Source organism: Myotis davidii, unplaced genomic scaffold, assembly GCF_000327345.1.
Source record: "Myotis davidii unplaced genomic scaffold, ASM32734v1 scaffold458, whole genome shotgun sequence".
NCBI lineage: Eukaryota > Metazoa > Chordata > Mammalia > Chiroptera > Vespertilionidae > Myotis > Myotis davidii.
The window spans coordinates 91,351-119,031 of NW_006289819.1; the positions used below are offsets into that span (position 1 = coordinate 91,351).

A 27,681-nucleotide genomic window follows, 5' to 3' on the forward strand; every position below is an offset into this window, starting at 1 on the left:
ATATATGAAGAAATTCTTTGGTGTATATTTTGAAAAATGAATAAAAATACCTGATTTATTTTAATAATTCTGAATTTTCAGATAGTGGGCTTTGTTGTATTGGGGAAACCACTAGCCAGTTTTTCCCTCCTTATTGGTGTCCTTTATGATTTTTAGTTGTTGTGTTTGTTGAGTTTTCTTTGTTTGACTTAATAGGCTAGCATTATCTCCATTTCCTACCCTACAATTATTTCACTGGAAAAGTATTTGAGTTCTGTTTCCCTGGCACTGGTTGGCCCTGGGAATACATGACTAATATGATTTGGTCTCTGTCCTCTTACAGCTCTCTCAGTCTGGTTCAGGAGGCAGACAGTATATAGCTATAGCACAGTGTATATTAAGTGTTAGGAGTGATAAAAGTGGCGGTGATCCAAGGTGGGGGGTGCAGCTATTTGTGCTGAATCTTGAAAGTAATTATCTAAGAACCGAAGATGGCGGCATAGGTTAACGCCGGAGATTGCCGCCTTGAACAACCAATTCAAATTAAGCTTGATCCAGGGAAAGGACAACGTCCAGAGCCACAGGAGGGCTGGCTGAGTGGAAATTCTACAACTAGGAGTAAAGAGAATATTATTTCCAGACTCAGAGGCGGCGCAGTGCTGAAGTGAAATTCTGAGGTACGAGTGCGCGCGGAGCAGGGCTGGCGGCGCGGCGCGGACGGCGGGGCGAAGGGAGCGGCGCAAACAATCGAGAGGGAGTAGCAGACTCTGAGCTCCAGATCCGGGCGAGTCGCTAGGGACGCAGACGGGAGAGGTGGGACGGACTGGCCTCGGTCGGAACTCGAGGGCAGCGTTCTCTCCGAGGAGTGATAAAAGTGGCGGTGATCCAAGGTGGGGGGTGCAGCTATTTGTGCTGAATCTTGAAAGTAATTATCTAGGCTAGGGTGGCAGAAATGAAAAAGGGACATGCTGAAGGCATCTAGGCAGAAAGAATAGAGTGTGCAGGGTCACTGAGGCTTAAAGAGGTTGATATGTCAGGAAAATCTGCTTGGCTAGGAAGTAGATTAAAGAGGTAGGTAAAGTAAGGAGAAACGTGGTTGGGGAGGTAAGCAAAGGCCAGATTTATTCAGTCAGTAATACCGAGTGCCAGGTATATTCTAAGTGCTAATCATGCAGAATGTCGTAGTACTTACGTTTTAGTAAATTGTCTTATCTCTGTCCTGTGTGTCAGTTTTTGGTTTCAAAGAAAGTATATAATAACTATTTGGGCACTGTGTACTTTAAAAAAAAAAGTAGGTTTTATTCTGGAGGACCAGTGATTATCAATATTTTCCATGTAAAGGAAAAATACTCTTTAAAGTAATAAGAGAAAGCACTCTTGCAGGCCTCTGTCTTCAGGCTTACAAATCAGGAGATATTATTTCCCAAAAGGAAGGCCAAATATCAGCCTATACTTAGTTAACATGTTCCTTTATTTTCCTTTACTGTTACTTTGAGCTTTGGGGTGGATTTAAGAAAACACCCTGCTGTTTATGAAAAAGATTTAAAATCTTAGTCCTCATAACAGTACTTTAAAGGGGGTAAGAACCCACCTTGCATTTGACCAATTTGAGATAGAGAAAAGTAGACTTATATACTTAGAGATATAACTTATGATGTCACCTGGAGCATTGATGGAGTAAAGGTGGTCAGTACTTAACATTTATTTGTCACTTACTGTCTGCCTGGCCAGCTGTGTTTAGTACTTTATAGACATTCTTTCATTTGATTCTAAAAATCCTGTAAAAATAATATATACATATATATATAAAATATATTTTATTGATTTTTTACAGAGAGGAAGGGAGAGGGATAGAGAGTTAGAAACATCGATGAGAGAGAAACATCAATCAGCTGCCTCCTGCACACTCCCCACTGGGAATGTGCCCGCAACCAAGGTACATGCCCTTGACCAGAATCGAACCTGGGACCTTTGAGTCCGCAGGCCGACACTCTATCTGCTGAGCCAAACCGGTTAGGGCCTGTAAAGTATATTTTACAGATGAGGTAACTGAACTCAAAAAAGTTGAGTTATTTTCTCAAGATCACAGTAAGTTACAGAGCTGTGATTCAAATCTAACTCTTACTGCTTATAGTCATCATTATCATTTTTAGCCACCTGACTTTTAAAAGTTGTATTGCCAGTCGTGAATAGCCCCAATTAAAAGCTTTAGTGTTAAAGATGTACATTTATATAAATAAAAGGACATGTAGTTCATAGATATAAATTTAGTCATTATCCTCCCAGGGTTAACGTGTTCTATCTACTTTCCTACTGTATAGGATCATTTTTTTTTCTTGGAGCCATGAGGGAACTTTATGGCTATTTATGATTGTTCTTATTTTTGCTTTTAGTGGAATCTAATCAGAAAAGTTCATTCCAAGAAATTCCCAAACTTAATGAAGAACTACTCAGCAAACAAAGAGAACTTGAGAAGATTGAATCTGGAGAGCTGGGCTTGAACAAGGTCTGGATAAACATCACAGAAATGAATAAGCAGGTAGCAAAAGTGTGATTTTATTTCTGTGTAAGCTATGAATATTTAGTTCTATTTGGTTTGAATCTGTAGGTATAGGTAACTCCAAATTGTTTTACTTTTTGATATGGTTTTTGTAAACTGTGATTCCAATGCATTAAATTCGGGTAAAATAGGTAATAGTTATGCATTTACCAAATAATTAAACCTGTTAACCCCTTCTTCAAAGGATAATGTACAAAGTAGAATAATTTAGAGGGAGTTGGAAATACTTGAGTCAGTTCTCATAAAGAGCAGTGTAGGTATAAATTTTTTTTTTTAGAAAGAGTGCCATCTAATCCCCAAGAAAAAGGATAGCATATTTTTATTAGATAATGAGAGCTTATTTTGTTTAAGAGTATATAAACTTACAGACACAATCTTGAGGTATATACTATATACTATACCAGTGGTGGGCAAACTCATTAGTCAACAGAGCGAAATATCAACAGTACAGTGATTAAAATTTCTTTTGAGAGCCAAATTTTTTAAACTTAAACTATATAGGTAGGTGCATTGTTATTAACTTAATTAAGGTACTCCTAAGGCTTAGGAAGAGCCACACTCAAGGGGCCAAAGAGCCGCATGTGGCTCATTAGCCACAGTTTGCCGACCAAGGTACTATACTAAAACCTATCTGGAAACCATCCACATCTAATGATAGTTATTCTAGCATAGCATAGGACAGTGATGGCAAACCTATGACACGCGTGTCAGAGGTGACACACGAACTCATTTTTTTGGTTGATTCTTCTTTGTTAAATGGCATTTAAATATATAAAATAAATATCAAAAATATAAATCTTTGTTTTACTATGGTTGCAAATATCAAAAAATTTCTATATGTGACACGGCACCAGAGTTAAGTTAGGGTTTTTCAAAATGCTGACACGCCGAGCTCAAAAGGCTCGCCATCACTGGCATAGGAGGAAGTGGCAGAGTTGGTTAAATACCTTGGCCAGACAAGCAGGCCTAGAGGAAAAACTTTTCCAATCCCTAAAAGGTTTTTGATCAAGGATCTTGTATTTATAAAGTTGTTGCTGGGTAACTGTAGCCCCTATCCTCAGTTTTTGCAGTTTAATTAGGAAAAATGTGGATTAAAAAAAACCAAAAACCTCAAGTAGCAAATGAATGGCACACCTGCAAAGTGCTTAAAAATAGATGGGCCATTCTTGTTGGCACTAAGAGGATATTCTCTTCTTCAGAATGGAGTCACAGAGTTCAGAATAAGCCAGTGGCAAGGAGAAGCACTATGCTAGGATAAAGGGCTTACACATCTTTCTGAAGCTCCCCCACCACCTTCCAGCAGGAGTGCAGGAGTTGGGCAGTTCATCAGTTGAACAGGTCAATGGCCTGGTGCTGCAGCTTTAAAACTTTTGCCTACAATAAGAGATGTTTTACATCATTATCTAATAAACACATACATATATGTAACTGAAATAAAAGTTTCTGAAAATATTAGCTTACTCTTATGATGCCTTATGATATTTTATTTTCTATTCTGTTCTATTCCATTTTTTTTAGTCATTCATGAAATAATTGATCAGTTGCAGTATTTACTCATTACGTATTATCCTTGGACTCTCAGTATTTAGAAAAAAACAAGTATTCACTCCTTTTTCTGCAAAAAGAACAGGATGGACTGGCCTTGTATTCACAGAGCAAATGAGCAGTTTGACCAGAGATTACATCAAGTGGAAATCAACCACAGTAAAGCACTGAGAAATAATTAACATCTCTGACTAGGGCAAACCAGAGATTCCATTTAGATAGTCATGGAGTTTACAGTTCTGGGCCAGCTTGAGATCTTTCAGGATGAAGAGCCAGCAATGTCAGCTACATTCCCATCTTGTCAAGCAGCACAAAAGAGTCAAAGGGGAAGTTTGTATTTGGTGTGAGAGGACACGGTTTTCAAACCTTTCCTATGTGTTTTGGTTTCTCAGTTCTCTTTAATTTGGAATCTAGAAACAAAGTAATCACTTTATTCTTGTCCTGGCTGTTATTTTTAATAACAAAAAGTACCTGGGAAAGAAGATAAACAGGAAATTTACTTCAGTCCTAAAGCTTCATGTATAAAAGTAGGAGAGATTGAACTGAAACCCTTTCCATTTTAGCTTCAGTAGATCTTCAAAGTTGATGGGACTGACTGATGAAACTAGCCTGAGGCAGAGAAATTCTTTGTTGGCATGGGTGCAGAAGGGACGGGTGGTGGTAACCAGAGCTTTAGCTTGGTCCAGAGCATGCATGTCAAAATCTTGCCCCACGACCCGCATGTGGCCCACAATGAATATTTTTGTGGCCCAGCCAATAATAGCGGTATGTAAGAAACGTTTTAATAAAAATTTCATAACTTAATTTTTACAATATCCTGTTATACATAATTATTAATAACAAACTACAGCGTTTGCTAATGACTGATCATTATAATCATGTTGCATTCATTTCACTTATGCACCTTACGTGCAGGCACAACACTTCTCTCCACTAATACTAGCAGCGAATATTTTAGCAGCTAATTGCCATGTCATTAGTCTTGAACTGACTTGTTAAGTGTGCACAACAGAAAATATTTTGCTTTCAGAGAACAAGAAAAATAGGTTTATTTGCATTATGTTTATTAACTTGTGCAGTTATTCAGTGTCTGGTAAGTTAATGTTCAAGAAAAAATATTAATTTTTATAAAATGTTGTTTTATGTTAGTGATTATTCATTTACTTCAGCCCTTTATATTCAGCATGTCTCTATCGAAATAAACCAACATTTCTATGAAAATTGAAGCTTTTGGTTTTTTTCGGCCCACATAAACTTAAACCTTGTTTATTTGGCCCATGTTAGCCTTTCTCATCATTCTCTGAATGATTTTCTAAAATTGTGATACATTTCTGATAGAAAGGCATTTGTCCAAAACCAAAACAGATATAAAGTTAATATTTAACCATGTGACTATATCTCAGGGTAACTCTGTCAATTAGATCTTTTTAGTGGCAAAAATTTTTTTTAAGAAATCCAAAGTGGCTTAAACAATAATAAAATGTATATCACTTAGCAAGTACTGTCCTTATCACAATATGAATTGAAGTTAATGCAGCCTGAAAAAAAAAGTTTGAAAGAAGTTAAAATCAAATTTTGTATTGAAAAATCTTTTAAAAAGTGTTAAAATCAATTTACTTTTCTATGTTACTTATGAAACTTCTAATTTCATACATGACCATGTCCATTCTCAACATTATAGGGAGTCTGCTCCCTTCTTTAAAGACCATTAATTCAACAAATGTTTAATGAACTGCTTTTATGGAGTTAGGCCTTGGATTCCCACCCTCAAGGCTCTTACCATCAATTGGAGGAGAAATATAAAAGTAAACAGTTATAAAACAGCCTAATAAGCAATAAGAAGCCGGTCCATATGAGCACTATGGGGCATTTTTTAGGTGTTTCTGACCCAGACTGGCTGGATTCAAGCAAAGCTTCTCATATATCTTGAGCTGAGTCCTGAAGGGCTGGCTAATAGGAGTTGGCCAGATAAATTCTATAGAAAGAGAGAGGGTGTCCTGTTTAATACACTTGATCCTCATCATTTGCAGATTTCCATATTTGCAAATTCACCTACTAGCTAAAATTTGTTTGTAACCTAAAAATCTGTACGTGTGGTGCTTTTGCAGTCAGTTATTCATTGGCAGGAATCTAGTGGTGAAAAATTTAAGTCACCCAATAGGAGCGCTTCCAGTTGAAGTTAAACAAGGCCACACTCTGCCTTGTTTCAGCTCATAGTGTAAACAAGTTTTCTTTTCATGATGTATTTAGTGCCACGGTTTTTGTGTGTGTGATCCTGCTGTTTTAAATGTACAACTATCATAGTGCTGAAGTCTGTCTAACGTTGCAGAGTGCAAGAAAGCTGTGTTGTGCCTTACAGTGAAAATAGATGTGTTGGATAAGCTGCATTCAGGCACGAGTTCAGCAATATACATTAAATAAGACATCTTTAAAAGAAATACACATAAAACAAAGTTATGTATTATATTGATTAATTGACAAAAATGTTGTGATCAGAGGACTCTTGGAACATAACTCTCTACTTCCCTTAGGAGCAATGGCTCAGTAATCACTCATTCAGTGTCTGCTGTGAATTTCTAGAACAGTGATTTTCCACCTTTTTCATCATGGCACTCATAAACTAATTAGTAAAATTCTGCAGCACACCAAAAAAATACATTTTTTGCCAATCTGACCCAAAAAATAGGTATAATTTTGATTCATTCATACCAGGTAGCCATTGTTGTGTTGGTTGTTGTCATTTTTTTATTTTGTCAGTGCTCCCGACTAAATATTCAGGTATTGCATGTTTTCAAAATTCTTGCAGCACACTGATTGAAAATCTCTGTTCCAGAACATAACTACTGTGAATAGTGAGAATTGAGTATATGTGCAAAAGCACAGACAAATGAAAAACAGTGTGTTCAGGGGATTTTTGTTTTATTATAGCACTAGAGGCCTGATGCACTAAATTCATGCACAGGGGGCGGGGGGGGGGGGGGGGGCCAGCCTGGCCTGTTCCCTCTCACAATGCGGGAACCCCGCAATTGATCACCCCAAAGAGGTAGGCCCCACCCACCTGGGGCTCCTCCATGATTGCCCCAAAGAGGTAGGCTGGAGCCATGGGGCCCGCCTTGCACCTTGCTGATCCGAGGGACCCCCAGGCCTCGTGGATTCACGGGACCCACCTCCAAGCCGTGCACGCAGCATCAAGCCCCCGCCCACCTGCGCACGCCTGCTGCGCACACAGACTCCTGGTGATCGCTTATTATGGCATGAGGGTGTCATGAGGGCGTGATGACCACATAGGCTTTTATTAATAAGGTAGTTTGGTGGAAAGAGGCCAGAAGTAAGGAAGGATATGTCAGCAAGAGTCAGCAAGGACCTTGAGGTCATCATCTTCAATAGCAGCGGTTCGCAACCTGTGGGTCGCAACCCCTTTGGGAGTCGAACAACCCTTTCTCAGGGGTCACCTAAGACCATCGGAAAACACATATATAATTACATATTGTTTTTGTGATTAATCACTATGCTTAATTATGTTCAATTTGTAACAATGAAAATACATCCTGCATATCAGATATTTACATTACAATTCATAACAGTAGCAAAATTACAGTTATGAAGTAGCAACAAAAATAATTTTATGATTATGACTAATTATTTATTAGTGTAGGGGTCACAACAACATGAGGAACTGTATTAAAGGGTCGTGGCATTAGGAAGGTTGAGAACCACTGTTCTATAGTATGTTCTATATCTGTTTTTTTGGTACTTGGTCCAGATATCTTATGATGTGATAGTCAGAGTAGTTCCTTCTTATCCAAGACCTCCAGTGGATGATTGAAACTGCCGATAGTGCCAAACCTTCTATATACTGTGTCTTTTCTATGCATACATACCTGTGATCAAGTTTCATTTATAAACTAGGCACAGTAAGAGATTAACAACAGTAACAATGAAATAGAACAACTATAACAATATACTGTAATAAAAGTTATATAACTGCAGTCTCTCTACAGTAATTTTTACATTTTTTAATTCAGATCTCCTGAATCTGTGTAACCATCTCTTACTTTCAAGAAATGGCTGGGAATTAATCGTTTCAGGGGACACCTTGCTGAAGTCTTTATATAGGCTCAATGCTTTCTGGCACACCATGTTACCATCAATCAGAGCACACTTTCTGTTCATGTCTTCCATCCACAAATTTAATGCCATTTTCATCTTAACTAAGCATTTAACACTCACTGTGGCCATAACTATTGCAGTTTGAGGTGCAACAGCAAAACTAGCACAAATTTCTTTTCCTTCACAATTTCACAAATAGATTTGTTCTTAACAAAGATCTTAGCAACCTCAGCATCTGATTTTTTTATTTCCTTATTAAGTGGAGAACTTTCACTTTTTCACCTAAAGGAAGCACTTACAGCTTCTCTGGCATATCCAAATTGCCAGCATCACTACTCTTGAGCTTTGGGGCCATTGTTAAGTAAAATAACGGTTACTTGAACACAAGCACTGCATGACAGTCATCTGATAATCAAGACAGCTACTAAGTGACTAATGGGCAGGTAGAGTATACATCCTGGATATATTGGACAAAAGGATGAATCATGTGGCGGGATGGGTCAGGATAGCAGGAGATTTGATTACACTAAGAAGGGCATACAATTTAAAATTTATGAATTAGTTTATTTCTGAAATTTCCCCTTTAATCTTTTTGGACCACATTTAACCACAGGTAACAAACCACAGAAAGCAAAACTGAGTATAATTGGGGACTACTGTGTTTGTATCTAATTACACTAGAAGGTTGTACACAGAACTCTGTGCTGTGTGATGTTGGTGATAGTGATGGCAATTGAGATGATAACTGCCATTCATCAAATGCTTTCTTTATGCAGACTCCTATTAGAAGTACTACATATGAAATCTTTTTTTCTTTTTCTATAGACCTATGAAGTAGGAGGTGGTATCTCCATTTTACCAATAAGAAAACAGATTCCGAGAAGTAGCTAGCCCTAGGTCGCACAGCTGTGTAGAGGTGCTAACATTAAAATATTCAGGTGCTAAGAGCCTGTCTTTTTCCCAGTTTTCCTTTCTGCCTTCCATCTTTATATCTGCTATAAAATTCAGTAGCTGCTCAGTAGATGAAGTTGAAAAGGTATGATGTCAGGTTCCTACTAGAGCTCATATTCATCATTGATGGTTGCCTGTTTTAGTAACTTTTTTGCTTACTATGTAAAGAACACTTCCCCAGCCAGTGTAGTTCAGTGGTTGAGCATCAACCTATGAACCAAGGGGTCACAGTTCGATTCCTTGTAGGGGCACATGCCCCAGTTGCAGTTGCAGGCTCAATCTCCAGTAAAGGGGTGGGGGGAGGGGAGGAGGGCAGGGTGTAAGAGGTAGTCAATCATTAATTCTTATCATTGATGTTTCTATCTCCCTTCCTCTCTGAAATCAATAAAAATATAGTTTAAAAAGAAAGAACACTTAATTTTAACCCCAAAGCAAAAAAAGCAGCATTTCAGATATCAAAGTATAAAATGGTCTACAGTAGCTATTTTTAATTTTGCTAATGAAAAGTCATGTAATATGCATAAATGTCATGACATCTTTTGGCTGAAATTTGGGTTTTTATTTTAATGGTTTCTACTTAATTCAGTTTTTTAGACTCTTTGAATCAGAGATAAGTTCTGTAATACTTGGATCCAATCTGACATCCTAGAGCAGTCCCAGTGATAATGGAGGGAGCCCCTTGTCTCTCCGTTCTAGTTACACATGTAGCTTTGCTGTAGTTTTCCATGGATTGTGGCATTATTCTACTCAAAAGAAGGGAATGCTGAGAGATGGAATCCAGCTTTACTGTTTATGGGAACAAAGCTGAGTCCTAGTGACCAGTTTGTGGTCCAGGTCTTATAAATGAGTAAGAAGTCCCAAGTGATGTTTGGTGATTACAGAGTTAATGGTCAGCTCTCCAGAGCAAACTCTTTCAGTGAGGCAGCTGATACCCAGGCCTAGAGAGTTTGGGGCATGGGAAGAAGTGAAACAGTATCTCACCTTATCCTGCTGTCATTGGCTTTCAGCTGCTCCTCTAGTTTGGGGAAAAAATAGTAGCTGCCAGCCAGCCACACTGGCCATTTGTAAGACCATTACCATCCTTGAGAAACTTAACACATAATTACACAAGTAAATAAATCATCATCACTTTGAGAAGTGCCATGCAGAAAAAGTTTTCCTGGGCCTATTAATGTTGTTGCTCCCTACCTATTACCCAATGCCACACTCACCCTTCTAACCTAAAAAGAATACCTGTTTTATTTTTATATATAAAATCTTTCCATCAGAGTCTAATTGGAGTCCTACTTCTATGAATCCTGTCCAGTTCAGTCTGCACTGATGTTCTTTTCTTAGAACTGTATTATCACATTTAGTACTTAATTATTTATTTAATGTTACTTCCCTTCCATAAAGGGATAGACCCTCTACCTCCCTGCCTCCACCTCTCCCTTCCTTCCCCCTTTCTCACTCATATTACGTGCTTCTGCCACCAGCCTTTTTTCTATTCTTCAGATATGCCAGGCTCTTTCCTTTACCCCAGCAGTTCCCTCTGCCCTCAAATGCACTTCATTCAATTTAGGTCTCATTAATTCCTTCTTATTATTTAGATCTGTTTAAATGTCTTCTCTTTATATAGGCTTTTTCTAATCATCCAATCTAAAGTAGTTATCCAGTAACTCATCAAGTTTCCTTATTTTCATTTTTTCCTAACATAACCCACTATCTCATATTAGATAACATTGTCTCCTTGCACTTAAATGTAAACTCCAAAAGATCACTGACACCTGGTATAAAATAGGGCCCAATAAATATTTATTGCAGTAATGAGTGAATAAAAAGTAGCTTGATGCCCCTGAACATTTTCCTCCTAAAGGGAAAGAAGAAAAAGAGAACCTAAGTTACCAGGCTCTTCACTGGACTCCTTGTTCAGAACACAGTGCTGCTCATTCCCACGTTCTGCTTAATTTCTTCGCATAGTACTTATTATCTGATACTTTCCTTCTTTGTTTTTCTCTCATCTACTATGATGGGTACTCCATGAAAGCAAAACTTCAAGGCCTTGTTTGCCACTATCTCCACAGTGCCTGCAGCAGAACCTGACACGGAGATGCCAAACATTTGTTGAAGGAAAGAGTAGGGGATCAGGTTTACTTCGTTTTTATGGAATAAGTGCCCAGAAACTTTAGTGGCTGTTCTGTGAGGCCCTCTGAATATAATTGCTATTGGTAGATCTGTGTCCTCATTCTAGCATTTGGGATAGGAAAGCAGTATGGAACCAGGAGTCTTTCAAGAGTGTTTGAGCCACACTGCAAGGTTGTAAGAATATGATCTCTGCAGCCTGAAATTGAGTATTATAAGGTTCCCCCAGCCCCCATCTGAGAGAGAAGTCCAGGTATGTAGAATTCTACCCCTAATAGTAAAAGGGAAGACATTTTATTTTGATTCAATTCCTATTTTAATACATTCAGTGCATCAGTCCGCAAGTCACTGGGTATTTATTGAGAACCTTCGGGGTACAAAGTAGTGCTTTGGTTGAGCTATTGAGTTTGAAATATTAATCACATTGTTAAACCAAAACTAAATCCCCAAGTAGTTGAAAGTGCTGTTCAAGTTGGCAGGGTATAGTTCCTGTAGACTGTATTTTGTGATGATGGGCTTTTACTTTATATGTTCCCACTTGGGCAGGAACAAAAGTTCAGTAAATAACTAAGGTGTTATTTTTTTACCGAAATGAAATCCTTCGGGGGTCTTTGATCATTAGCTTTCTTTCTGTCGTTTTGTTGAAGGATTGTGTTGTAATCACTGTTGCAATCATCTTTTGGGTAATTTAAGATTTTTACATTTTGTAGCTGCCAGGAGTTAGGGTAAAGAATAATTGCCTTTCTCTCTTTGGCACTAGTGTTTAAATTGGGTAGGTAAAGAAGGGGTATTATCGCTGCCTCTCAGATCTCCAGTCTATTCAAGTATGAGCTGAATAAGGTATAATGTCTGGATTACAGAAGTACATAAAATCGAAGGGTGCCTTGACATCAGCATCAAATGTAGAGTCTGTGAAGGAAGAATTCACTGTGCAAATTCTGTTTTCATTGTTTGTTACTCTTCCTTTCAGATTTCTCTGTTGAATTCTGCAGTAAACCACCTCAAAGCCAATGTTAAATCAGCAGCAGATTTAATTAGTCTGCCTGCTACTGTAGAGGGACTTCAGAAGGTAAGTACTATGTATAGGCACTGAGATTAACCAACTGCTGTACTAGTAATTCTAGCTTCTTAGATGTTTTCTTTGAAAACCCGGCATTTGAAATCACCTGCTCCAAGAGGGCAGTAATAGAGCATATCACTGTGTCCTAAAGATTTTAAAGTTTCTCAGTTTTGTTCTAGTTAGTTGGGCATTTAATTTGCAACAGGTGACTTTAGGTCTGGTTTATGTGGATTTGCATCTTTTTTATTTGGTTCTCCAATTCCCGAGATTGCTATACTGGGACTCCTATGTTAACATGTGTGGGTTCTTTTTTCATTATTTGCCTTTTTGATTCATCATCCACTTTGTCTTCATGAAAGCAGACCAATGGTATATGAGAGTTTCTCTAAATTATTAACTTCTATATTACTGTTTATTTTTTAGAAAAAGATAATCTGAAGAAAAGCAAACATTTAAAGTTTAGGATGTGATAAGTATTAGCAAGGATTGTAGACCAAAGGAAACTTTAAAACACTCCTGCTGGAAATAAAAATGGTAAAAAGCATTTTGGTAAAAAATGTATGTTGTTTTATAAAGGTAAAGGTGCACATCCTCTAAGCCAGGGGTGGGGAACCTTTTTCTGCCAAGAGCTATTTGGATATTTATAACATCATCTGAAGGCCATACAAAATTGTCAACTTAAAAATTAGCCTACTATATTTGGTCAAACATCTAATTAACTCAAGCCTAATGCCTTGGCAAGGCCAGACCAAATGATTTCTTGGGGCTTATATGGCCCGAGGGCAGGACATTTCCCGTCTCTGCTCTAGGCAATTTACTCCATATATACCCTAGGCCTGTGGTCGACAAACTGCGGCTTGTGAGCCACATGCGGCTCTTTGGCCCCTTGAGTGTGGCTCTTCCACAAAATACCACGTGCGGGCGTGCACGTACAGTGCGATTGAAACTTCGTGGCCCATGTGCAGAAGTTGGTTTTCGGCCTGGGCAAGTCTATTTTGAAGAAGTACTGTTGATATTTGGCTCTGTTGACTAATGAGTTTGCCAACCACTGCCCTAGGCAAACAGTAATTTGGATTTTCTGATTTTTTGATCCCTAAGATTCAGGCCAAGAGCAGGAGGCAGTGACCAAGCAGATGAGTAATACGTAGGGATCTTTAGAGCTGGGTGGGGAGAGTGGATAGGAAGAAGAAGGGGCCTACTTGGAACCCAAGCAACATCAGCCCTTGCAGCAGGAAATATAAGAAGGGATTCTGGAGCAAGGGAGTCAAATCTAGTCTTTAACTTTTCAAATTTAGTGTGATAACTTTGACTATATGCCAGGCTCTATAAATATGTAAATTGTCTCTACAAGGAGAACTTCCTAAGCCAAAAACAGAAACAAAACTTGCCATTTTATAGCCCCTCCACTTGTGAGCTTGGTCTCCATAGCTTACTATTTGTCCAATAATGTCACCTGTTTATAACTTTAAATACAAAAGTAGGGACCACGTTGATGAGGCCAAATACTTCTTGCCATTGTTCCCAAGTGCCAAGTAGGAAAAAAGATAGGCCTCTGTCGCCTTTAGCACAGAAGCGACTCTGGCAGTCTTGCATTCGTGAAGGAAACTGGTTGATTCTTGCATTCATTAATTCAATAAACATTTGTGGAGCTTCTTCCAGTGTGTGCCAGGCACTTTGCAGTTACCGAGAATACCGAACAAGAGCTTACTATCTTCTTGCATCCTGATGGGATCATACATCCAGCCAGTTAGGATTCTCTAACAGGAGGTGTCTTTGAGTGCCTGTAACAACAGAGCACCAGTGTATTGGTGTTGTCTCTCCAAATTTTTGCATAAATAATGTCAGACACTACTTTTGTTACAAGTGGCTCAGTTTTGAAGTGGTAGTTCATCTCAAATACCTAACCTTAGTATACTCACGTAAATTTTTTTTAATGTTGAAAATGTCATCTTTTGTTCTCTTGTATTCTTGGCTATCAGCGTAATATAAAAGAGCTTGGTTAAAAATACTAATGTGACATCATAAAATTGTCAGTCTATCTTAATAAAAGGTCAAGACCCATCAAATAGTAACATTTTTTTGAGTGTTCCCTTAGGACAGGGCTTTTAATAAGACGGCTTCTGAGTTATGTTCCCAAGTCCCCAGTCCTCTTAGGCTTCTTCGGCTAATGAAAGCAGAGTAAGCCACTGCTCATAGCTGACTCTCCTTAGTAGTTGCTGATGGGATTCTAAAGTGAAAAAAGAACCAATAATGCCAAGTAGAATTTGTACTTCATCTCTGCGATGCTGGTTTTCCCAAAGCCAGAAATGGTTCCACCCATTTTCACTCAAAAGCCATCGTTTGCTCCAAACTCCGTGGCAATCTACAGTGTTAGCTCTGGCATCTGCCTGCCTACAGTTTGTGGGAGAATCTTATCTATGGGTTCCAAATCTATAAACTAGTGGGTTTTTTAAAGGAAAGATTTGGTTTTCCTCTAGGAAAAGTCCTTTAAATTGAGACAATTGCTTGTTTACATATATATATACTAGAGGCCCAGTGTACAGATTCATACACCAGTGGGGTCCCTCGGCCTGGCCTGCAGGGATCAGTGAACCTCCGCGCTGCCGCAGCCCGGCCTTACCCACCAGCTCATCGGGCTCCACTGTCCGCATTGATCCCGCACAGCATGAAGTAGTGCAGGAAGCGGCAGGCTCTGCCTGCGCTACTGCTACTCATCCCAACCCCAATGCGCCTGCTGCTGCTGCTGCGTTGAGTGTCTTCCCCCTGGTGGTCAGTGCTTGTGATAGCAACCGGTTGGTTGTCTGGTCGTCCAGACACTTCAGTTTTATATAGAGATTTTTTTTCCTGTTAATTGTGTCAGTATAAGCTACATGAAATTCATAGTTTGAAGATATCTGAAGTAATTAAAAACACCGACTTCCATTTATTGGTGTTTAATGTAAACTTAAATCAGTGATATATGCACTCCCACTAGAATGGCTAAAATTGAAGACTCCAGATACCAGTGTTGAGGGTATGGAGTAATTGGGATTTTCATACACTGCTAGTGGGAATATAAAATGGTATAACCATTTCAGAACACAGTTTGGCAGTTTTTTTAAAAGTGAAGTATACATCTACCATATGATCCGCCATTCACCTTCTAGGTATTGTGATGATAACCATATACCCACATAAAGACATGTACACTAATGTTTATAACAGCTTTATGTGTAGTAGCCAAACACTGAAAACAACCTAAATATCCATCAACAGGGAAATGAACTACAATGTATCCATACAACAGAATGCTACCCAGCTACATATGTAGCTGAGTAACTATAATATAGATAAATTTTAAAATAATTGTACTAAGTGAAAGAAGTCATATTTTTAAAAAAGTAAATACTCACTGCTTCTCTTTCTATGAAATTTAGAAAATGCAAATTGATATGTAGTGACAGAAAGTAGACCAGTGGTGGCCTAAGGACAGGGATAACTTGGGGGTGATGGATGTGTATTATCTTGATTGTGTTACTAGTTTCACAGGTGTATGTATGTCAAAACTTACATTTTGAACACGTGCACTTTAATCAGGTACATCTTAATAAATCTAATACAAATTTTTAAAAAGGAAAAAACACTAACCTTACTATATGTTTATGTTCAGAGCGTAGCCTCCATTGGCAATACTTTAAACAGTGTCCATCTTGCTGTGGAGGCAATACAGAAAACTGTGGACGAACACAAGAAAGCCATGGAGTTACTACAGAGTGACCTGGTAAGGAAATCTACAAGCACTCCGGAAAGTCAGCACTCTCCTGCCTCCCCTTTTCTGAGTAGTAATAGTAGGGGTACCCACTTTCTATTTGTCTAAACAGACCCTACTATGCACCTTAAAAAAAAATACAGTAAGCAGTGTTTATTGTTATTTTCACAATCTATAAATTACGCAGTTAAGGTGGATAGAATGAAGAGCTTCAGTCTTTTGCAAATGTACTGCAGGAGATACCGAAATAAGACACCTGAGGATGGAACGGGAGGAAGGAAAATGGAAAAGAATGAAAGGAAAGTAGGGAAGTGTCTCCATTGTTTATTGCTACATAACAAATCACGTCACAACTTAGGGCTTAAAACAGCACTTTATTATTTCTCACTGTTCTGTGGGCCCAGAATGTGGCAGGGCTCTTAGACTAGGGCAGGGGTGGGCAAACTTTTTGACTCGAGGGCCACAATGGGTTCTTAAACTCGACTCAGAAGAAGGAGCTGCGGCCGTGTTTCCCGACGTTGCCATGTTAACACTGCTGCTGGTGAAGGAACGGAGGAGAGAGCAAGAGAACCCTCCGCTCTTTCGGTTCCGTGGGCCAGGTAGAACAGCCAAACGGGCCGAATCTGGCCCGCGGGCCGTAGTTTGCCACGGCTGGACTAGGGAATGATGAGAGGCCAAGTGAAGAGGCTCCAGAGGATGGAAGGCCATTTTGGATGTTCATGCTCCCAGTAGAACACAGCCATATGTGTGACCTCAGCCTACACCATGTGAAACAGAACACCCCCACCCTGCTGAGCCTAGACAACCCACAGAATCCTGAGAAACAATAAATTATTCTTGTTTTAAGCCACAAAATTTTGGGATGATTTGTTATGCAGTAACAGATAAGTGAGACAGACAACCCCTGCAGTGTTCAGGGGTTGTTTTCAAATGTCTCTCCACACTGTGCAGATGTCAGCTGTCTGCAGTTATTCAGAGGCCTGAGTTCATCTCCTAATGGATACTCGGCTCCATTCAGGATTTATGAAGGCTGAAAAGGATAGCACAACCTCTGCTGTCATGCTGTGGAGATGAGTTATATGTACTTGAAATTGGGACTATTCAAGGTGTACAAAAGCTCCCTAGCTTCTCCACTCATTCTTAGATCTGCCCTCCATGTTGATGAATCTGTGGATGCCCCAGTGAGAAGCTAGAATGTTCTGGGATCATCCCAGATGGCTAAGTAGATTTAGTAATTACTTATTGCCTATACCAGTGATAGCGAAAGTATGAATCATTTTTTTGGTTGATTTTTCTTTGTTAAATGGCATTTAAATATATAAAATAAATATCAAAAATATAAGTGTTTGTCTTACTATGGTTGCAAATATCAAAAAATTTCTATATGTGACACAGCACCAGAGTTAGGTAGGGTTTTTCAAAATGCTGACCGAGCTCAAAAGGTTCGCCATCACTGCTCTATATGCTCACATTACAATGTGGCTTAGACACCATTCCCACCAAGAGGCAGGGGCTTCAGCTGGCATCTTGTGCATATTTATGCCTGCGTGAGAGCTGACCAGAGAGGGCTCGGATAGGGATCCAAGATGCTTTCCTATCTCTTATTTAGCAATCTGTTTTTTGCCCCGCATGTCAATCAGTGGAGTATGTTTATTTTCACATCTTGAAAGACATAGAATGACCAGAGTATCCTGAAACTATGAAAAACAGCAATCTGGGCAAGTTAAAGATGGATGGATAGCAGATGAACTCAGAGCAGTGGCTATTTTGAGCCACAGTAAATTCTAATAATGTTAAAAAGCATATCCTTAAAAAGTTAAGATTCTCTAAAGACTAAAGACAAGGAGGAAAAGGGGTATTGAGTTCAGAATCACAATGAAGAAAATAAAGGAAATCTTCACTAAGAAGAATTCCTGTCCTGAGTCTAATGCCCTTTAAAACCTATAGTCATCATTTCTATTTAAGTAGTAATCAGTAACTAAAGGATGTCAATAAAAATAATTGAATCTTGTACTAAATAATGCACTACTTGTTATAGTTTTGCTACATGAGCCAATTCAGTAATTGGTATTGTTCCTAAGGTAGTTTTGTTCTAACAAATTAGGTAAATGGATGTTTCAGTTAATAACCCAGCAAGCTTTCCTGCCAGCAGGTGAGGTAAACATTGGGAAATCAATTCCCAACCTCTCAGCTTCCTGGGACCAGAGAGTGAATCATGTAGGTAGTCCTCTTCTCTCTGTCCCCCTCCTATCTAGCTGAAGGCAAACAATTCCAGAGGGTGTACACTGAGAGCGATTTAGAGTAGAAGGACAAAGCAGAGACAGACGATCAATGGTCTAAACAGGAAAAGGAGTTTACTTCCATAACTTGACATAATAATGGTGGTTCAGTGCTGCTGGCCTGCTTGTCTAGCATACATCTTTAGCAGGATTCCACAACTTATTTATTTCCACTCCAGAATATCCTGTACCTCCACAACTCTTTAGAGGAGATAAACAGTGCCTAGTGGGGTATCAGAGGCAGAATGATCTTAAATTCAAGGGAATGAATGAGACAGTCAATAGTCTTACCCAGAGTCAACTTGGTAGAAAGAGATTTGGTTGCTATGAGCAAGATTGAAAAGCAAGCGAACCTGTCCGTCAGCATCATAAATCTTTTCAGATCTTTAGTGACGTGTCTGTGTCGCAATGTCCACTACCTTTTCAGACACAGACTTCTGGCATATCTGAGAGGCTACACATTTGTATTATATCTAATCCTTAACCCTTGTCTCCTCTAATCCTTACACTAGCTCTGTGATGTGCGTGGCACAGGCGGTGTTTGTCCTGATTAGGAAGGGAGATGTAGAGAGGTTTAGTTGCTTTCCCAGGGCTCACCACAAGTTGTTGGCAGAGATAACAAGCCTCCTATTCTGTTGCAAGTGGTAGGGAAGCTCTGGCACATATTTCTAAGTGAGGTCTTGATCTTTTTTAAGTTGTTATGGGTAGGAGCAATGTCAGTGGCCATAACTGAAGAATCTTTTGCCATTTCACTAAGCCAGAATTTGGCTTTCAGATTTACCCTCCTCCATCTGCACATATACTTTTGCATATAAGGTCAGGAAAGCCATTTAAATAACAGGTCAGAACTGACCAGCTCCTCAATTTAAGAGATCATTGAGTCCAGCTTCCCATTTTACATGCGAGGAAACTGGATGCTAGCCGACCATGTGGTTTACTGGTTTTCACATTATCGTGTGTTTCTTTAATCACCTTTCCTCATATACCTTGTGCTGGGATCCATGTGGATTGTTTTTTTAATAGTTGCAAGCCTCACCTTTAAGGATCTCATACAGCAAGATATAGGCATATAGAAAGAAATGGAAACCAAATACAGGAAATTATACTGTGAATTTAAGTAACCACCAAAGCTAGAAGAAAGCCCACAAATAAAGTCAAACTGGCACATAGAAAGCAGTGTTAGAACTGGCTCTGCCATAGTGGAGCGTTGGCAGATTGCCTCGACTTGGCTTGGAGGGTGGAGTAAGACCTGTCCCTCTTCTGTTTTACAGGGTGTGTAATTGACTACAAATCTGCAAAGATTAAAGGGGCCTTACTGTAAAAGGGAGCCTTGCTTTTGAACTCTGCTAAACTAAACAGGGGCTAGGAATTTTGGATGATTTGATAAGTAGAAGGCCTCCAAGTTTTTCGAGGCTTATTGTGAAAACTTACCATCGCACACTTCCCCTACTGTTCCTCTCCTCCCACTGTATTTTTCTCCAGAACAGGAAATTGATAATAGTAAGATCTGTCTTACTGCTTCTTCCAGTAGTATCTCAGCATGCTTCTAGGTTAAAGTTCTCTTGCTTTTTATACTTCAAAGTTTTAAAGTTAGAATGAATCAACTGCACTAAGCACCATTTTCAGCTTTCTATCTTGGTTGCCTTTCTCCCTCTCTTCTCTCATTCTCCTTCTGGTATTTCTGCAGAAAGTGTTCTGAGAGCTTTAAAATAAGTTTGACCAAATTTCGTAAAAAGTGCTAGATATTGTGTAAGTTTTAATGTTTACCTTTAATCTTCTCTTGTTCTTTTTACCCTTTAAGATAGGTGATAGAGCTGCCACTCTGAAAAGAGAGTCTTTGCATCAGGTGACCAGCAGAGTAGATGCAGTAAAAACTCAAAGCATAAAGGTAAATAACAGGAAGCTTACTCTGACATAAAGATAAATGCATCTGCATCTTTGTGCTTTTGAACTGCTGCTTCTTTCTCAAAAGGAACACTTCAGTCTAATTTGCTAAAACTTCAAGACACAGTAAATTATTGAATAAGTGAAGACTTTATCAGGTGCCTGCCCTGTGCCAAGCACTCTGCTAGGAGCTGGGGTGACCATACTGAGCAGGATAGACACCTGACCCCTCTTCTGGTGGAGCTCAAAGTCCATCAGTCAGAAAATCATTAACACATAATTGAACAGATAATTAATTGTGAGTGTGATAAATGCTAGGCAGGAAAAGTATAGGATATGATGAGGGCATTAGCAGAGATGAGGAAGGCTTTCCTAAGGAAATGACTTTTAAGCTAAGACAGAAAGTTATATGTACTAATGATAGGGAACAGTGGCTTAGATAATTTAAAAACAGTGTCTAACCTAAAAATTATTTTTTATTTTTAAATTGCAGTCTCAGAACTTGTATAGTCCATTTAAGCCTCAGCCAGTTCCCTTCACCTTGTACCTTTCTGTTTTATTGTTCATCCCAGGCATATTTACAAGATAAGCAATCTGTGGTATACTCTGATATCCCAGCAAAGAAAGTCTTGGGGTATCAGAATAAAATACAGCTAGCACACATTTTTGCCTAAATTTATTGGTTTTACTTTTAGACCCTTTGTATTTTTTGTCATCTCAATATATGAGTCCCTTTGTGCTGCCTCATCTAAGCATCCTAACCAGATGCCATTTCTCTTATCATAAATTCTTCAAGCAGTTAGGACCTAGTTTTAGTTATATATGTCCATATATTAGTTTCCTAAATAAGCCAAGAGTGATCTATACACTATTAGTGTAGAAATAAAGGCAGCAGAGAAATAAGTAAATATATATTGAATAAAAGAAACACGTAATGAGTTGATATTCTAATTAAGCACAGAATCAGGACCTTTCACCCTAGCCTAAGCAGTTAGAAACAGGCTTCATAGAAACCAGACTTCTCTCCTTTTATAATTAAATTTATTTTTATATGCCAGTCTAGATCATCCTGGAGATGAGGCAGGGTATAAGGTAAAAAGCTTTTTAAAAAGATATAAATGAGACTTTGAATTAGAAGTATTAGAGCTGCTTCTTCATGTTCCTAACAGTTCCTGCCACCAGTTGAATCATCACCATGGGGAGAGAGAAGGAAGATCAGGGGAATATTTGTGGTTTGCTTGCTTTTTTTTAATGTGATAAGAGCATAAAACTCTACCTAAAGTGGTCTAGTCACAAGGTGAAGTAATGTATTCAGGAAAATTATTTAGTTAGTGTGAAATCACTCCTAGAAACCAATATGCTACTCATTTAGGAAATAGGTGTCGTAGAGGCTCCTGAGCAAGGGGGCATTTCCTTTACTGCTGACACAGGCATGCCTTCCCCCATCAGCCAAATGTTCACAGTGAATCAGATCATCTCTAGCATAATGTTCCCTTAATGGTCTAGGCTCAAATCCAGCTAGGCCCTCATCAACACTGAGTACCGAAGATATCTCTAGTATTTGTTGATTCATCCCTTCATTGCCTGTACTGATAGGGAACTCCTGGGGGTCAAGCACTGCATGCTAAAAAGGCTTTGGGAATATAATAAAGAATCAAATGAAGTCTTGTTTCCAACTTATACCTCTGTGATCTTTGTTTTGGACAGAAAGAAGATAGTTCAGATTCTCAGGTATCCAAGCTAAGAGAGAAACTACAGCTGATCAGTGCTCTCTCCAACAAGCCTGAGAGCAACAGGCCTCCAGAGACCACCCATGAAGGTGAGATATTCAGGGCTGGCTTCTGAATATTTCACGCAGGCTTGAGCAGCTTGCCTCCCACATGGAGTGGAAAGGTGTTCCAGCAGGACTGATCGAACCCAGTGAATGATGCCTGAGCGCACTGAGATGAAGCTGATACACTTTGCTTTCATTTAGCAAAAGCCCATTTGGTACATGATTTGTACTCCAGTCTATTAAGGGAAGAAGGGTAATGTTTAGCTGGAAATAGACTTCTCCATGCTGTCTGCATCCAATTATAGGCAAAAAAACATTACTGTCATAGCATGTATTAAAGCAGCTAAATGTTTATGGAAGTCTTTTCAATTTTTAAGTGCATAAAATTTACTTTAAAATAATTATTAGTCCTTCTGAAATACCATTAACAAATGATGATGGGATCACTGAGTTGGAAAGACCCTTGGCTTTAGGTAGGGGCATACCTAGTCAATATTGGCAGATATATCAACCTCCACTGGTTTAAGCTCTAGGAGGACATAACTCTAAGGCATTGGACTATGCTGGTTTTGACCCCTCCCCCCCACACAAGTATTTTTTAATTTTTTCTTAGCAATACAACCTCTCTATTCTCTTTTGGGTGGGATACAGACTACAGAAGGAGGCTTTGTGCTAACATTCTGCTACACAACTGTATGGTAGCATTCTTTCAGCACCAGCTGGTCTGGTGGCACATACCCCTGATCAGGCTCATAGCACAGTTCCCAGGATATCAAATATCAATGCTTTTTCAGTTGCAGCTTAAACTCTTAACATCTTAAACGTGTACTGGTGCTATATGATCTTGCAGTGAGACCACAGCTCCTTACTGAGCCACACCAGAGACCACAGTTTCAAACCTTAATGTTGTATAATATTGATTGATCTTCACTTAGCCCTAAACATGTCCAATCTATGCCTTTAACTCATTCAGTCACTATGCTACTTAGTTCTCTATTTTTCAATTACAGTTGACATTCAATACTATGTTAGTTTTGGATATACAGCATGGTAGTTTGACAACCATGTAATTTGCATATATTTCAAGTACCCACCTGGCACTATACATAGTTATTACAATATTATTGACTATATTCCCTACGCTGAACTTATATCCCTATGACTGTTTTTGTAATTACCAATTTGTACTTATTAATCCCTTCACCTTTTTTGTCCAGTTCTCCAACTCCCCTCTCCTCTGGCAATCATCTGTTTGTTTTTTTGTATCTATGAGTCTATTTCTGCTTTGTTTGTTCATTTACTTTCTTCTTTAGATTCCACATATAAGTGAAATCATATATTTCTCTTTCTATACCTGATTTATTTCACAGCATAATACCCTCTAGGTCAGTGATTTTCAATCATTTTCATTTCATAGCACACATAAACTAATTATACTAAAATTCTGCAGCACAACAAAAAAATACATTTTTTTTGCCAATCTGACCCAAAAAATAGATATAATTTTGATTTATTTACCAATAATAATAATAGTTACCAACTCTTTTTGCTCCAAAGTGACATTTTAAAAAACTGGGTGCCTATACTTGTATATAAGGGTTTCTGGTACCAATAATTAACTAATCAACCTTATGCGATTTGACCAGTAAGGTGCAACTCTGTTACATGACCTACATATTCATGGTTCAAGCAGGGCATTCACACCAGACAGATATCATTGTGTTGGCTGTTGTCTTTTTTTATTTTACAATCTAAGGGAGAAGAGACCGGTGCCCCTCACTAAGTGGTCAGGTATTGCATGTTGTAAAATTTTTTGCAGCACACCAGTTGAAATCACTGCTCTGGGTCCATCTGCAACATTACTAGATTTCATTCTTTTTATGGCCTAGTAATATTTCATTGTATATATGTGCCACAACTTTTTTATCCAATCCTGTATTGATGGGCACTTTGGTTGCTTCCATATCTTGACTGTTATAAATAATACTGCAGTGAACATAGGGGTACATATATCTTCTCGAATTAGTGTTTTGGATTTCTTTGGATATAGACCCAGAAATGGAATTGCTGGGCCCATTTTTAATTTCTCGAGGAATCTCCATACTGTTTTCCATAATGGCTATAGCAATCTGTATTTCCATCAACAATGCACAAGGTTTCTTTTTCCCCACATCCTTACCAATACTTGTTTTTTGTTGATTTATTGATGATAGCCTTTCTGACAGTGTAAGGTAATAGCTTATTGTGGTTTTAATTTGCATTTCTCTGATGATCAGCAATATTGAGCATCTTTTCATATGTCTATTGACCATCTATGTGTCCTCTTTGGAAAAGTGTCCATTAAGGCCCTCTACCCATTTTTTAATTAGACTGTTAATTTTTTTTTTTGGTGTTAAGTTGTATAACTTCTTTATAAATTTTTGATATTAACTGCTTACCAGATGTATCACTTGTAAATATCTTCTTTCATTCAGTAGGTTGTCTATTTGTCAGCAATTTCTCTTAAATTCAGTATATATGTAATTATTCTAAGAGATGACCTTCAATGCTGGTTTAACTTTGTGTCAGACTTGCTGATACTAAAACCATGTGTATTTGTTACAGAGCAAGTACAGAGTTTCACATCAAAGCCATCAGCATTTCCAGAATTTCCACAGTCTCCTGGAGGTGACATTGAGAAAACTGCCCAGCTAAGATCTATCTCCCTACCAGGAATCGCTAGCATCAAAGGTAAATTTTTATACCATGAAGTAATAAGGGAAATGTTCAAAGTTATAACTTTTTAATTTTTTTTAACTTGCAAGAAAAAGAATTATATATAACATTGAGCACTTCCTCTGGGCCAATATTTGATAGGCATTTGTATTATATAATCCTAATTAACAATTCAGGGAACATAAATATTCATATATGATACTCATTTTACTGATAGGAAAACTGCCTAAGTCCACACAGCAAATAATTAATTGAGGCAAAATTCATACCAAGGCAGTCTGACACCAAAATTTACACTCTTAACCAATGAACTATATTATCTCTCTAGTAATGTTTTTAGAGTTTTCATTCATTCATTGAGTACCTAATTATACCCAGTGCTAAGCAATAACAATACAGTATAAGATACAGTCTCACATTCCTCACAGATATAAAAGTCTAGTGGAGAAGGCAAACAAGAAAACATAATAAATACTGTAAGATTAGAAAAATAAAGTAAAAGTTGATCCTATTTGTTAGGACCCTCCAAAATGAGGAGTCCTTTAGCTGAAAAATCAGTAAGATAAACAATAGCAAAAAGGATATGATTCACAGGAAAATATCTTTGCCTTGCTCCCAACAGTGTATATTCTGTCCCTCATTGTGATGTTTGGGTCTCCTGATTTTGCATTTGCTAACAGCCTGGAAAAATCACCCCACTCCTGTCCACTGCCTTTGCCTGGCTCCTCACCTCAGCTTAGATACCATTCCAGCAGGGAACATTTCCTTACCTCCCAGGACCAGATAAGGTTCCTTCTGTGTATGACCTCTTCCATTTTGTTTGCTCCTGTTTGGTATGTATCACTCTGTTGTAATTTCCTGGGGAGACAAAATTTAACTTTATTCCTAGCCCCTAGCATAGTGGCTGGTACACATGAATATTTGTTAAATGAATGAGTTATCTACAGGCTACAATAGAAGCATAGAAGACCTAAATTTATTTTGCCATTTAAATACAATTACTTATTTTTTCCCCATCATAATTTCGTTTTCTTTCTGTTTTCTGGGAGACGGGAGTATTAAGTTGTGTTTATTGGCAATATAAGTTGCCTCCTTCCACTCTGCATTATTACTTCAGGAACTGATGAGAATGAATGGAGTTGAAAGTCTGTTAAGAGCAGATTAAGAACGAGCCATCTTAACATTTGTACTTAACATAGATTTTACATACTTTTGAATGACTACACTTTTGAAATGATCTGCAACAGCAATTAGATTTTTATTTAAGTACTGCTACCAAGTGCATAGCACATTTTATTAACTTATGCTTCATATGCACACACAATAAAACATTATTCAGCTAGCCACTTGGTGGCAGGCATTGAGAACAAACTTCCCACCTGCTTTTCTCGCTTTCAAGACTTTTATTTAGCTGCTTTGCTGGGCTATCTTAAGAGTGAAATTAGGCCCTTATTCAGAAGCTTGTCTACAAAAACTCCTTGAAGGACTAGACCTTGCACTGCAACTGTTTCCCCCCTTCAAATTATTACTATTCTTGCTAAGTACCAAACAGCCAGAGGCCTATTGAATCTAAGTGTGAAGTTGAATAAAGGAAGAAAGGAAAGGAATTTAGGAAGATTTTTAAAGAAACATAAGCCTCATTGACTATCTTCTGATAGTGGAGACTAAATCTACTAAGCCATTCAGTAGGGACATAATCAAGTCCAAGTCTTTCCTATTTCATTTTTTTGTTAATCCTTACCTGAGGATATTTTTCCCATTGCTTTTCAGAGAGTGGAAGGGAAGGGAGAGTGGGGACAGAGAGAGAGAAAGAAACATCAGTGTGAGAGAGGTACATTGATTAATTGCTTCCAGCATCTGTCCTGGCCAGGGGCTGGGGTTCAAACCTGCAATCCAGACACATGCACTTGACTAGGAACCCAAGACCTTTGGTGTATAGGCCAATTCTCTCACCACTGAGCCACACCGGCCAGGGCTTAAGTCCTTTTTAAAAGTTATGTAAATAATTGGCCCTCCTCTTTGGAAACAGCTTAAATGCCCATCAGCAGATGAGTGAATTAGAAAACTGGGGTACATTTACACAATAAAATACTACACTGCTGTAAAAAAGAAAGAACTCTTACATTTATAACAGCATAGATGGACATGGAGAGCATTATGCTAAGTAAAATAAGCCAGTCGGAGAAAGATAAATACCACATGATCTCACTTATTTGTGGAATATAATGAACAACATAAACTGATGAACAAAAATAGATCCAGAGACGTAGAAGCGTCGAACAGACCGTCAAGCCTCAGAGGGAAGACAGGGGAGGGGGTGTGAGTAAGAGATCAACCAAAGGATTTGTATGTATGCATATAAGCATAACCAATGGATACAGACAGTAGCGGGGATGAGGGCATGTTCTGGGGGGTGAGAGCGGCCAGGGAAAGGTCAGTGGAGGGAAAAGGAGACATCTGTAATACTTTAAACAATGAAGAATTTAAATTTAAAAAATAAAGAATTTTTAATTATTTATTAATTAAATTAAATAAGTGTTCATTATGGGGTCCATGAGAAAATACAAGCAGAGACTGTTGATAGAAATTGTCCAATTCTATTGGCTCAAGTAATATCTTAGAAATAAAAAAGAAGATACAGCCCTGGCCAACGTAGTTCAGTGGTTAGAGTATCAGCTTGTGCACCAGAGGATCAGGGGTTTGATTCCTGGTCAAGGGCATGTACCTGGCTTGCAGGTTCAATCCCCTACCTGAGGTCAGGGTGCATGTAGGAGGCAACCACTCGATGCATCTATCTCACATCAATGTTTTTCTCTTTTTCTCCTCCCCCACATCCCCTCCCTTCCATTCTCTCTAGAAATAATGAAAAAAATATCCTCACTCCTCAGGTGAGGATATTTTTTAAATTAAAAAAAAGTATCAACTGGTATAATTGCTCTCTCTCTTAGCTGGAAA

At 38.5% G+C, this 27,681-nt stretch overlaps 1 protein-coding gene across 1 annotated transcript in view; it reads left to right on the forward strand.

Moving 5' to 3' along the window:
• The window catches only part of EFCAB14 (EF-hand calcium binding domain 14), a 40,030-nt gene that overhangs the window by 7,586 nt on the left and 4,763 nt on the right, over positions 1-27,681 (forward strand). The window contains 10 exon segments of the mRNA XM_015563198.1: positions 2,373-2,518; positions 12,237-12,335; positions 15,976-16,144; positions 18,224-18,231; positions 18,500-18,572; positions 18,575-18,644; positions 18,646-18,720; positions 20,154-20,241; positions 21,945-22,056; positions 24,616-24,741. Of these exon segments, the coding sequence (XP_015418684.1) occupies positions 2,373-2,518; positions 12,237-12,335; positions 15,976-16,144; positions 18,224-18,231; positions 18,500-18,572; positions 18,575-18,644; positions 18,646-18,720; positions 20,154-20,241; positions 21,945-22,056; positions 24,616-24,741 (966 nt within the window).